The 14,583-nt window shown below is 38.0% G+C and overlaps 1 protein-coding gene across 2 annotated transcripts in view; it reads right to left on the bottom strand.

Annotated features, from left to right (window-relative positions):
- The window catches only part of znf276 (zinc finger protein 276), a 68,514-nt gene that overhangs the window by 35,715 nt on the left and 18,216 nt on the right, over positions 1-14,583 (bottom strand). For both annotated transcript variants that reach the window (XM_039763453.1, XM_039763454.1), the window contains exon 3: positions 5,930-5,976. In XM_039763453.1, the coding sequence (XP_039619387.1) occupies positions 5,930-5,976 (47 nt within the window). The remainder of the gene's footprint in view (positions 1-5,929; positions 5,977-14,583) is intronic.

Here is a 14,583-nt window from a genome sequence, read left to right as displayed (position 1 = left end):
GGCCTCCATGGATCAGACTTGTTTTTCCATCACATATCACATATTCACAATAGAATCAATTCATCACCTTAAACTCTTTGTCATGTCAGATTAATGACACATACACACCTAGCCCTCCACACAATCTAAAAGAGAATGTGATTCATCAGACCAGGCCACTATCCTACATTGTTCCATGGTCAAATTCTGACACTCATATGCCCAGCATAAACACTTTCAGCAATGGACAGGGGTCAGCAATATATATATATATACAGCTGCCGAAGCATAAGGCAAAGTCAAGCACGGGTAAAACGCATGTTGAAATCTCTCAGTCCTGAATTTCGATTTAAAAATATTTACTGAAAGTTAAAAGCAAATAATCCACACGATAAAAGAAAAAATAGTTAAACACATAGAGTAAAAGGTAAAAAAAATAGGAAAATTGTATCTTCTCTAAACTTAGCTTTTCTTGAGAAAATTACTTCTGTACTTAAAAGTTCCTTGACTTCTTCTTTCTATACTTAAAGGTTCTTAATTTCTTCTTCTGTATGCCTTAAGCATACGGTTCAACACTTAAATATGTGCTGTTTTACAATTTACTTTACACACTCAAAAAGCCTGTAGACGCGGGCACGAGCACATGCCCAGGCAAGGTCACGTGCATAAGCACAAGTAAAGTTTAAAGCCCGCCTAGGTTTGAAACCAACCTAAAAGTGAAAGCTTGAAAATTGCCTTGGATTATAAAACAAAAGCAAGCCTACGTGTTCTACGCCTGAGATCAGATTGCGACGAAAGAAAACAACAACTTGAAAAAGACTCGACAGGTACTCTTAATTTTTGCCTTTGATCGGAGTAGGACATATTTGAGAATTGCTAGCGCTCCTCGCGAGACTTCATAAATTATAAAGGAGCTTAAACACCTAATAAAATCATCATGGCACCTGATTCCGGCATCCAGAGGAAATATCAGAGAAGTGTGAGTGAAAGTCGCTTTGAATACGACGTCACAAAGGACCATCTAAATGACAACAGAAAGCCATTCAATTCAGTGACAACTAAACTTCAATCAGAAATGGAATACAAATACAAACAATTTTATCGTCTGATGAAGATCGTAAGGGATTTACAACAAAACGAACTTTTGGGCTGAGAGATTTCTTTCGACGCGCGTTTAACCGGTGGCTACACTAAAGTTTAAAACTGTATGCCTCTACACCTTACTCATGGCAAGGCTGTTACTAACTGAAGAATAATGTTTACTCAAAGGTGTTAGAAACGACAGGAATATACAAATACAATTCTACAAGGTGGTCCAGATCTAATTATGCAGATCCAGATCATCTGAATGACTCTGATTTACACGGGGACGATTCCACTTCGGTGCAAAGACGATTCTTCATGTTGCCAGTTCGCACACTTCTCGATGGTCTGGGATTTTTCCAGGATTTTCTATGTAACAAGCTTTATAATAAAATAAAGTTATAGCGTAATGAAAATTGCATAATTAGATCTGGACCATCCTATACTAATCGGGTTATAGGAACCTCCCATAGATTATGCATTGTCATCTAGTAAAATATTCATGAATCTTCTAGAACTAGGAAAATGGCTCTTACAATATTTATACATATACACATATATACAATCGACCCTTGATATGACTGGCCTGACATGCGAACAACTTGATTTACGACCAAAATTTTTGTTTTGATTTACGACCAACATCTTGCGTTACGACCTGAATGCGGTCACGTGTATCCGCTTTTGGGATTGTAAACAAACAGCCGAGAGCGTTCCTAAGAGTCAGTCGGAGCCCAGATACATGTGTTTGTGGACGTAATTTCGGTCAGTGCAGTGATTTATCTATATATACAATTCACTAAGACCATGGCAAGCAAGACGCATAATTGTTAAGGAAGGAAAAGAAGGTAACGAAGGTAAAGAAAGCGAATGTTAAGGGATGTTAGCTAGCGGGCTGGCGCAGCACATGATGACGTCATCAGGCTGAGTCAGCACCGGCTTGCTTTGGAGTGTATTATTACAGCATTTCACAACACGACCAGCTTTGAACTGAGTGCTTGACTACTGTCATTATTAAATTGAGAAACAGCGATCACATTTGAAACGAAGAAGGAAATGATGTGGAAATATGAGAGTGGTGTTCATGTGACCAATCTCGCTAATATGTACAGCATGTCGAAATTCACCATCTCAACAATTTTACAAAGAAAAGATTTGCATAAGGAGGCTCCTTCTAAACAATAACCACTTTCCGTTTCATTCTCCTCCTCCTCCCTTCCTGTAGCCCAAAGATGTCAAATTAAATGGCGAGTACAGTATGAAATTGTTGTTTCTGGTAGGCTAGGCACTTTTTATAACTTTTTGGTTAGTACATTAGAAAAATTATTGGCGTTTTGGTAAATTATGCACATTATACAACCCTTTTTTATTATGAAAAGGTTAAGTAAGTATTGCTGTGGGAGGTTCGGAGCACATTATGGGTATTTCCATTATTTCTTATGGGAAAAATAGTCTTGACTTACAACCAACTTGAGTTACAACCAGCCCTCACAAACGAATGGAGTTCATAAGTCAAGGGTCCACTGTATATATACTAGCAAAATACCCACGCTTCGCAGCGGAGAAGTAGTGTGTTAAAGAAGTTATGTAAAAGAAAAGGAAACATTTGAAAAATAACATGATTGTCAATGTAATTGTTTTGTGACTGTTAGGAGTGTTGCTGTCATCAAGGATTTGATTATCATTATTTTTTTCAATCAGGTTCGTATTTGGAGGATGTGTTGTGTTCAAGTTATATTCCGTATTTGTCAACCATTGTAAAGATAACAGGTTTCATTCATCGAAGTGTTCACTACCCAAATCGGTACTCGTGAATCTAAGGCCGGAGTTATACTTCATGCGACGCAAGCTGCAGCGGACGCTCCTGCTACGCAAGCTTTGTAGTGTTTATACTTGCGCGAGTACTTTACGTAAATCTGGAGGAATCCACCAAGTGGCAGTCTGAGATATTATCACGGTGAGAACATGATTGGCTTCTCTGTGTTGTGAATTGCCTAGAACACCTATTAAATTCTGATGACACCTTACCGCAATATCTCTGAAAAGGATGTTTATTGATTAAATCCATCAATCCAGAAATGTGTCCATTCCAGCAAGCATTGGGCACGAGTGAGAAACAGTCCCTTGACGAGGCCTCAACTCATTGCAAAGTGAATACAAGCACACACATACACTAGCGTCATTTTAGCGGCACCAAATCCCCAAATCTGCATATCTTTGGAAGGAAACCGGAGCAAAGTGTGGAATACAAGCAGGAAAATACCAGCAACATAACTCCCTGCGAGACAGCAGTGCTAATGCTCCAACACTGCGACACGTCCATGTGTGTAATTATTTCCCCATGTGTGTAATTAACAGTATTCATTACTTAAACGAAATTATATGTAAAATGTAACATACACACTTTAATGCATTTCATCATGAAAGTGATATCAAGTATAAATCTAAAGATTCTAAATGTACAGAGAGTTGGAATATCATACATTTAATTTGTTCTGTGTGGCGATCTATTGCTGCTTTCCGCTGCTGTCAGGTCCAAGAAGCTTGTAGCAATTAAAAACTGGGATGCCGTTTACGACGGTCTGCTTTAATGATAAAGTAAATTACGAGGTTAAAGTGGACATTTCGAGATTAAAGCCGAAATTTTCACTTTAATCACAAAATACACGTTTTCACCATGTCCTTTATTTTTTTCTCAGTGGCACAAGGAGGGCAAGACAAAAAAGGTCATTGCTAAAGAGTCTGGCTGTTCACAGAGCTCTGTGTCCAAGCACATTAACAGATAGGCGAAGGGAAGGACAAGATGTGGTAGAAAAAGTGTACAAGCAATAGGGATAACCGCACCCTGGAGAGGATTGTGAAACAAAACCCATTCAAAACTGTGGGGGAGATTCACAAAGAGTGGACTGCAACCGGAGTCAGTGCTTCAAGAACCACCACGCACAGACGTATACAAGACATGGGTTTCAGCTGTCACATTCCTTGTGTCAAGTCACTCTTGAACAAGAGACAGCGTCAGAAGCGTCTCGCCTGGGCTAAAGGCAAAACTGCTGCTGAGTGGTCCAAAGTTATGTTCTCTGATGAAAGTAAATTTTGAATTTCCTTTGGAAATCAAGGTCCCAGAGTCTGGAGGAAGAGAGGAGAGGCAAAGAATCCACGTTGCTTGAGGTCCAGTGTAAAGTTTCCACAGTCAGTGATGATTTGGAGTGCCGTCATCTGCTGGTGTTGGTCCATTGTGTTTTCTGAGGTCCAAGGTCAACGCAGAAAGTTTTAGAGCACTTCATGCTTCCTGCTGCTGACGAACTTTATGGAGATGCAGATTTCATTTTCCAACAGGACCTGGCACCTGCACAAAATGCCAAAACTACCAGTACCTGGTTTAAGGACCATGGTATCCCTGTTCTTGATTGGCCAGCAAACTCGCCTGACCTTAAACCCATAGAAAATCTATGGGGTATTGTGAAAAGGAAGATGCAATATGCCAGACCCAACAATTCAGAAGAGCTGAAGGCCACTATCAGAGCAACATGGGCTCTCATAACACCTGAGCAGTGCCACAGACTGATCGACTCCATGCCACGCCGCATTGCTGCAGTAATCCAGGCCAACGGAGCCCAAACTAAATATTAAGTGCTGTACATGCTCATACTTTTCATGTTTATACCTTTCAGTTGGCCAAAATTTCTAAAAATCCCTTTTTTGCATTGGTCTTAATTGATATTCTAATTTTCCGAGATACTGAATTTGTGACTTCCATTAGTTGTCAGTTATAATCATCAAAATTAAAAGAAATAAACATTTGAAATACATCAGTCTGTGTGTAATAAATGAATCTAATATACAAGTTTCACTTTTTGAATGGAATTACTTAAATCAACTTTGTCATGATATTCTAATTTTATGACCGGCACCTGTACATACATACATATATATACATACACACACATACACACACACACACACACACACACACACACACACACACACACACACACACACACACACACACACACACACACACACACTGTGTGTGTGTGTATGTATGTATTTATGTATATATATATATATATATCTTTTTTTTTTTCTTTTTTTTCCAGAGAACAAGTAATGATTTAACAACTTGCAGCTTTTCTGCAGCAACAGAAATTATTTAAACCTTGAAATTCCTACAGATGTCCCAACTTTTGTTGATTACTTACAAAGCCTCTGTTCGTATAAAAGCAGTGTTAAAAAAAGCTTTACTTGAACGCCCTCTGAAGCATTATTTGGACAATAATGCACTGCAGGAAGTAGTATATTGCTAAGAAAGGCAATTAACAAAAGGAAGACAGACAGACAGGTGGACCATTCTAACCATTAAAAGTGTAGGCCTTTCCTTCAGAGAAATTGCAAAGAAAGCCAAGGTACTGTACAGTTTTCTATACCATTAAAAGAACTTGTAAACTGGAGAAAACTCTGACAGAACAAGCCTCACAGTCCCAAAACAATAACAGAAACAGAAGACAAGTTTCTGAGAGAGAACAGTTTGCTTAATAGGCGCAACACAGGATAACAGCTTAAGCACAACTTAACAGTGGTTGAAGTAGGCAAGTCTCACTTTCAGTGCTTTAATTTCAGAGTACATTGAGACATTAAACTGTATACATTCTATAACAACTGGAAAAATGGGAGTGTTCTGAAACATTTGTCCATTTTAGCAATGGCTTGAAAATGCAGTAAATTTAAGGTGGAAAGAATTACTATGTTTTGAATACATATAACCAGTGATTCTAATTCTTTGTGAAATTTATGTCATGTAATTATTAAAAAAGCTAATATAATTTATGGATTATAGTTATAGATTTGTAGATTATGAAAAAAAACTTACCAAAGGTTGATTTTTCTCTGGCATTACAAGTTGAATGTAAATTCTCCCTACAGAAATAAGATATACATTATATGCAGCTCACAAAAAATGCCATATATACAAACAAATTAAAATCAATAAAAACAAACATGATTACAAGTGATTGCCTTAGTAAAAATAAAAGGATTTCTATTCCTGCTGTAAACTTAATGATTTAAGACCATTTATCATGAAAACCTTCAGGACAGTACAATACTCCACTGTGCTAATTTGTTGGGTTTTTTTCTGCCCAAATATTTTACACAGCACAAAATGAGGATTCTAATAAAATAAAAGAAGCATTCACCATGAGATGAGCTGGCTCCCTATCAAAGGTTTGTTCCTGCCTCACACCTAGTGCTTGCTGGAATGGACTCCAAGTGCCCCTACTCTGTAAAAGTATGTTTTGAAGATGGATGGATGGAAGGATAGATAGAAGAGACATACTAAGAGAAAGGAACAGCTAAACATTTATTGTAGCAACCACTAATGTAATTTTCCTTTGGAAAAATATATGCTCTAATGCCCATAAACAATAAATTCTCATAGAGACTACTGTTGAAGAATATTTGTATTATTTTTCTAAACTCTTATTTTAACTGACAGCAGTTAATCTTCTGTAGGTTATTTGACCTATTACAGGCGCACTGCAATATTATTATTGTAAATTAATACTAAAATAAAGATGTACACTATTTACCACTCTTTAATTAATATTGTCTTTATCAGTATGCTGCTGCTAGAGTATGTGAATTTCCCCTTGGCGATTAATAAAGTATCTATGTATCTATTAATTAAACAAACATTTAGATAAATGTAGTAAAATAAAACCAAAATGAAAAACGAAAACTACTTGAACTATTAAAGTAACTCATAAGATGGATACATTTAAAAAATATTTTCAGTTTTTTTTTTTTTTAATCACAACCACAAGTTACACCTGGGCTAAACCTGGGCTGTGGTGGATTCAAATTAATCAAAATACATAAATAACTGTGCTTTGTTTTTCAAGGAAACATTTCTGCCACTAGACTGTCCACTCAGTCTTCTTTAAAAACCCTTTTATTGTTAACCCTGTAGTAACTCATGCACTGCTAGTCAAACTCACACCGTCATTCAAACTATAATTGCAAGCAGGCCCCTGGATGCTGCAATTATTCAGAGGTACCAATACCAGCCATTCCTACCTTACAGATTTACATGACTAATTAAGTAACTTATTTGTATCAAAATGAACTTTGGCTTTATCTTGTCATCAAATTACACTTAATATGTAATTAAATCCTTTTATTACTTAATACATAATTAAAATCACATATTAAATAATCAAATGCACTGCATTTGTTCAGTCATCTAAATCACTAATTTTCTAAGTTAAAAAAGCCCCATGTACACATTTATCAAATTTTGAATCACATTGATCTCCTAAGCCCTGATGTTGGGTGGACAGTTTTAGGGTTGGGTAGTATGCCAAAAATTTATATAACAATATAATTAAAAATTATCACAGTTAAAGTATATGTCACTGTATATTCTATGTGTATATAATTTTCAGCCTGAATCTAGTTTAGGAGCTTCTGTTGGCCCAATTTTATAAGTTAAAAGTGAGTAGTTCAACTGTGATGTTTCTTTTCATAAGGAAAAGACTTGGACGCGAGCGTCAGTAAGTTTTGCCCCCTAGGAACCAAGTTACCTGAACTATACTATTGTATAACATTTCAGTAATTATTTACCACTCTGATGGTGATCTTTCTGATCACAAAATAGGTCATTATGATAGCAATTGATGAGATGAATTAATAATTAATTGCAGAATTAAATTAAAGAGGGTTCCTCTAGAGTGCCTATTTCTCTTGCACGATTTGGCTCAAAAATTAATCAGCACATTGTCATCTCATAACAGGCTTAAGTTTCCAGTTTGATATTTCTCCGTCCAGCTGTTTTAGTTGTACACCACTCTCAGGAAACTGTAACACACAGACACACACATCCCCATCACTAAAATATCAATGTTTTCTGCATCCAGGGACCCTAAAACGTTGAGATCCATCAAAAACTGAAGACTGAAATTTTTGAGAAATCTAAAGCTTCTGCTCCCCCATAGACAAATGGTAATGGTGGTGGAGGGTTCAAAACAAAATGTTTAATCAACTAAAATAATAATAATACATTTTATTTACAGTATATAGCATTTTTCCCATGACTAAAGCACTTTATACAATTTCAGAATGAACAACATGGAAACAACAGAAAAAAGATCAAATACAAAACATTGGATAAAAATAATACCAGCATGAAACACTAAATAAATACAGGGAACATGATAAGCACCAAAAAATACCAAAGAAATGCCTGAACAAGTAACAACCATTTGTGATACAAATTCTTGAGCACCTGAATAGAACTGAATAAAGGGTCAGAATGTCATTGTCAGAATCAGTTAAATGCATTTCTGAACAAATGAATTTAAAGTACTTTTTTTAAAAGAATGATTTGAGTCAGCTGATCTAATTAATTTATATGCAAAATATATTGTGCAAAATTAAAAAATAAGAACTGAACAAGTAATAAAAAACATTTACTGCACTTATCGTAACAAAACAGAATTTTTGAAAATGTCCATATTACAGAGTATATAGCAAAAAAAGAAACAAGACTGACAATAAAAAATAAATCTTCAAAGAGCTATTCTTCCCAATTCCTTCGAACAAAAACAAACAAACCTAACCAGGCTTTAATATTGCAGTTCTAACTATCTTTATGAATATGAAGAAAAATTATATAAAGAGAAAACAAAGAAAATGTCCTACTCCATTGACTGAATACTGCCACAGCAGAGGCCATCAATCCAAGCCCTACAATACTGTGTATTAAAGAAAGTCTTCCAACTTGTCACACTACTGACTATAAAAATCCCTTTTCTACAGAAATTGATGCTGGTAGACAATTCTTTAAAAAAAAAAAATCATTATTTGTATTAAAAACGTCTTTCATTCCATTGATACAGCACTTCAACAGATAAGGATCAGAAGATATATAAAAATGTTTATTGTTGCCTAATTATAACTATTTATACCTTAAGCTTTCTACTATTTTCTCAACACTCTTTTTCCCTTGGTGCCCTAAGCATTTCCTTATTTTGTTTAATCTTCAATTCAGGGCTACTTTATTATCTATAGGTGATTCCCCATCATAGGAGCTTTTTTCAGGAACCAAGGACTTTTTACGAACTCCGAAGCTTTTGTAGCAGTCTTGGTTATGTACTTTTTGTTCAACCATGAACTATCATGGGTGTGGCGCTGGTGATGAAATGTGCTATCAGTGGACCACAACTGCTGGAGCCATCTGACAAATCTGTTGGGATTCTGGACTTCAGAGACCCATCACTGAAGATGGAGCTCCACATCACTCTTTATAGCTGCCTCCCTGGTGAGCCATGCAAGGCATCGAAGCAATGTTACAGTTCCGTTTGTGTGGTTGAGAGGCAAAATTTTAAGGTGGTCAGGGACCATAAGTAACTCAATCATTGCAAACAACAAAGTTGCAGCGGTGGGAAAGTGCCTATTATCATCAGTGTTTGAAGTGAAACAAATAACTGTAGTCTGTTTTATCAGCTTCTTCAACTAATGCAGGGGTGAGAAAATGATCATTAACTCCGAAGATGCAATCAACATTAAAATTCACTAGCTAACCCGCGGCGTACAATACGCCGCATTATCAGGCCGGTTTTTTAATGATTTTTAAGCACAGGGAGAAAATTAACATTTGAAAAATCGGTAATGTAATAAATCAGTAAGAAAAGCATCATTGTAACAATGCACAGAACGAACCAACACACAATCGTCCATGACTGAAAACTGGCGGACCGCAATCGCGCTTTCTCTTGCCAGATGGAGGGATGGGGGTGCACGGCGCGGAGTGTGGAATGGGAGGAGAGGAGAAGGACGTTCATTCAGCTCCCTCCGTCATGCTAGTCTGCTGAATTCTTGTTCAGTATGTACTGCCCGCTCATGTTCCCACCTCCAACTCGTCACTTGAGTCGTTGGCTGCTTTTCTATATATAATCCACCAAGACACCCGACCACAGTAGTAGCGAGGTGGGAGGGGGGTGTGCACAAAGGGTAGGGACACAACAACTGGGAGCGTATGAATCGCACTTAGTGGGAATTCCACGGTTTGCAGCCCGAATAGGGTTCAACGGCTTACGCACGCCTCTCTGCGCCGGGTAGACACACGCTCAATCTCATACATGATTATTTATTGAATGCTAAACACTTCTGGAAAGACACGGTTGTCTAAAACGAGTTGGTGTGAAAATACAACAGTAAGTGAATGAAAAGATGGAACTCTGGAGATCGCAAAATACAACATAAAAGTGAACCCGCGACATAAAACGCCACATAATTATTTATTGATGGTTGAACACTTCTGGAAAGACACAGTTGTCTAAAAAGGGAGGGATTGAGGATACAACAGAAAGTGAATGAAAAGATGGAACTCTGGAGACAGCAACATATAATTGTCTGTGAGTGAAGAAGACGCATGTTTGTCGCGGATGCAAATTGCTCTATGTAGCGTGTAAAACAGTTTGCTATGGTGCACGCGGTCATGCGTCGTAACCGAATACTCGGTTTTCAAAGACTGCTTACTTCATTGTGTTTTAACCTCAGTTGTAAAGGATCCCGTGGGATTCCCCTCGCAAACTGTTTTACACGCTGCATATTGCGACTCACCTCCGCGAGAAACATGCCTCTATGAACAGTCAAGGTGGCTCGGAGGTACATGAGGCCTCTACGATAGACGAATATAAATGACACTGTTCTTTCTGTGTCATCGCGCCCGAGTTGGTGGGCGTGGCTCTGTGAGTTGTCGTATCCAATGGTCTTAGAGTTGGTGGGCGTGGCTCCTCCCTGTGTGCGCCATAGGTATCTTACTTGTCGGCGGCTTAGTGAATCCACGCCCCTTCCAGCGTGCTTTCCATGGGTGTCTTGCCTTAGTGAATTATATATATAGATTTTGGAGAGTGAAATGGGGATGGGAGGGGACTTCATCAAAGTCTGAAGATACCATCGTAAACAGTTTTGGAGGGGAGGGGGTTTGTGAGCTGTGAGAAGTGAAGGAGTGTCACAATGTAAAAGATGATGTAATTCCTACCAAATGCTTCCTGATGCACTCTACCATGGTAAAAACAATTAATAAAAATTTCTAGCAGGGTCTTGTTTCTATTGGTATAGCTCTCGCAACTTTCTATTTTTAAATAGGAATAGATACTTCATTCAAAATTCGATTGTTTTCTTACTCTTGAGAAATAATAATAATAATAGATTTTATTTAAATCGCGCTTTATATTTAACAATCTCAAAGTGCTACAAAATAAGAATAAAATTAACAAACAAAAAAATCTATAGAAATAATTTAATGAAAAGCCTTTCTAAAAAGATAAGTTTTTAGGTTTCGTTTGAAGGCATCAATCGACTGTGGGGCTCTCAAGTAGTCGGGGAGGGAATTCCACAGCCTCGGCGCCACCGAAGAAAAGGCTCTATCACCCATACTGCTAAGTTTAGTTCTGGGAACTTGAAGAGTGTTGGTATGCACAGAGCGGAGGGTGCGTGAGGAAGTATGAGGGATAAGGAGTTCCTGTAAATACAGGGGAGCAGATCCATAAATGCACTGATGGGTAAGGAGGGAAACCTTGTACTCAATTCTAAGTGGTACAGGGAGCCATTGAAAGGTTTTCAAGATATGAGTGATGTGGTCATGCTTTCGCACCCTCATCAGGATCCTGGCAGCGCTGTTCTGAATGTACTGGAGTCTCTGGATACTCTTGCCAGGAATCCCAATGAGGAGCGCATTACAGTAATCCACCCTGGACGAGACAAAGGCATGGACAAGCCTCTGCATCTGCCAGGGTAATTGTTGGACGGAGTTTAGCAATGTTCCTGAGATGGTGAAAAGATGACTTACAGAGATGTTTAATGTGGGTGTCAAAAGTTAGTTGAGAATCCATTTTAACACCCAAGTTTGTTACAAATGTAAAAAGAGGTATCTTTTTTCCAGAAAAGGTGATACTGGTGATGGTAGTGGAACGAAGCTGGTGTGGTGTGCCAACTAAAATGGCTTCTGTTTTAGATCTGTTTAGCTGAAGGAAGTTGAGCCTCATCCATGCCTCTATTTCCTCCAAACAAATAGTCAGTGTAGATGTTGGCAGAGGAGCAGTAGAGGAGGTGGGAATAGTCCTAAGATAAAGCTGAGTGTCATCGGCATAACAATGAAAAGAAAAACCATGTCTGCTAATGACACTTCCAAGGGGGAGCATATAAATGATGAAAAGGATGGGGCCCAACACAGAGCCCTGTAGAACACCACAGGTAACATTATGGGTGTGAGATTTTGCGCTGCCAAGTGCAACATACTCAGTTCTACCGGTCAAATAAGATGTAAACCAATTTTGAACAGTTCCTGAAAGTCCAAGGGTGTATTGCAGACGGTGAAGAAGATTATTATGATCAATTGTATCAAAAGCAGCTGTCAGGTCAAGGAGAATGAGTAAAGAAGGAGAACCAGTATCTGCTGACATCAGAAGGTCATTTGTGACCCTGACCAGGGCTGTTTCGGTGCTATGGCCAGGGCGAAAACCAGACTGAAACTTTTCAAATGATTGAAGTTGTACTGCAACTATTTTTTCCAGAACTTTAGAAAGAAATGGAAGATTAGAGATGGGTCTATAGTTAGACAGAACTTCAGGATCCAGGGTGGGTTTTTTTTAGTAGAGGTCTGATGACAGCAGTTTTTAGTGCTGAAGGAATATGGCCAACCAAAAGGGATTGGTTTATAATCCTGGTGATAAGTGTAGAAATAGCAGAAATGTTGGCCTTCAGCAAGGCTGAGGTAAAAGGGTCCAGGGAACTGGTAGACGGTTTCATTTTCCTGATGACGTCCTCCACCTCTTCCCGTGTGGCAACAGAGAAGGAGCAAAAGGGCTGGACAGTCTCAGGCAGCGGGTCGACAGTTGAGGATAACAGAAAATCCATGGTAGAGAGGTTTAAGCGAATGTTATAAACCTGTTGTCTGAAAAAATTGATATGCAGATTACACCTCTCATCAGTGGCCTCGGAATGAGCACATGAAGGAGGTTTAAGAAGATGATTTATAGTAGAAAAAAGTTTTTTTGGATCCCTGGAGCTATTTGTAATGATGGTAGAATAGAATCTGGACCGTGCAACCTTCAAAGGGGTAGGAAGAATTAGTTTTTTCAGTTTGCTTATTTATCCATTATCACACATAAATAATACAATTCAAGGTCTCAAGCCATGGCCAATGAACAACAGTCCATCAGAGGATACTTGCCAATTAAACTATTAATTGGATGTATTTGGAATGTGGCATTAATATCCATGTATATATGGATAGGACATGCAAACTCCAGGTAGACAGTGCAAAGACTAGGACTAGAAGTTGAGCACTCTGGATTTGCGAGTAAATACTAAGCAGTGCACTTCCATGCCATACTCTGGTCATGTAGTGTCTTATTAACTTGTATAAGAGAGCTCAGGTGACTTTGAAATTCTATGATCTGTAGCTGTGAAGAAAGCAGTAAAATCTGTATACAGCACCTGCAAAGGTAATTTGTTAAGAAACATAAGCCTTTGCAAGCAAACAAGTACTAAAACTAGTAATTTTATTTCAAATGTTTACATGCTTTAAAAATGAAATAGCCGAATGAACTAAAGGTTGCATTGTTATTTCATCTTTATTATCATTATTCACTATAAATGACAAAACATTAAAAGACAAAATTTATTTTGAGAGTCTAAAGCATCAAAGAATGTTTTATGCACAGGGAGGCAACAAATCACTGAATACTTATTTTATACATAGAGAATTCTCATTATCAGTCTTTTCACCATGAGCACCGGCATAGTTGCATATTGCTATTAACTAAATTAAATTTATCCTAATTTTTGTTAACATTTTTAATTCTGTTATTAGCATACTATGTAGTGGTTGTTTCATTATTAGTAGCATCTGCACATAAAGTCTACCTGCAGGCCAAATATGATTATACATTCCACTGCACATGGCAGTCCCCCAGAAACTGGTATACAGTGCTGAGTCCAGTAACATGAAGCCAAGTAAAGGGATTTGAAGCTATGGATTGTATTTCAAACTAGCTGTCCACCACGGCTCTACCGTGTAGTAGTGAAACAGGACAAACTTTAAAAATCAATAAACAAATGGGTATCGCTAGCTAAGCAGAGGCAAGGTCCGCTCCAAAACGTGGCAAGTGATAAAGTGATTCAAACGAAGGCTAGTGCGTGAGTGAGGTGGGCCACGTCCGGTTCCCAACTCTTGATGTCATGCTTCCCTCCCTACCTCGGCCTGCAGCCTCTGTCTCAGATTCACATGAATAAATAGGTCCTGCAAGCGAACTATGATAGTGCAATGAGAGAAGTCACAAAATGAACCAGAATGATCAAGCAAATTATAGAAAAAAACCTGATCTAAATCCATAAAGTAGTTCTCTCATAAAAAGCGAGCAGACAGACAGACGTTGGATTTTATATATAGAGAGATATTAAAGCAGTATTGCTATGGACGCATAGCCCAAAGAATCCCAGCTCACAGATTTGTACATG

This window comes from Polypterus senegalus, chromosome 9 (assembly GCF_016835505.1).
Source record: "Polypterus senegalus isolate Bchr_013 chromosome 9, ASM1683550v1, whole genome shotgun sequence".
NCBI classification, from domain to species: Eukaryota; Metazoa; Chordata; class Cladistia; order Polypteriformes; family Polypteridae; genus Polypterus; species Polypterus senegalus.
This window is presented reverse-complemented; position numbering and strand designations above follow the sequence as displayed.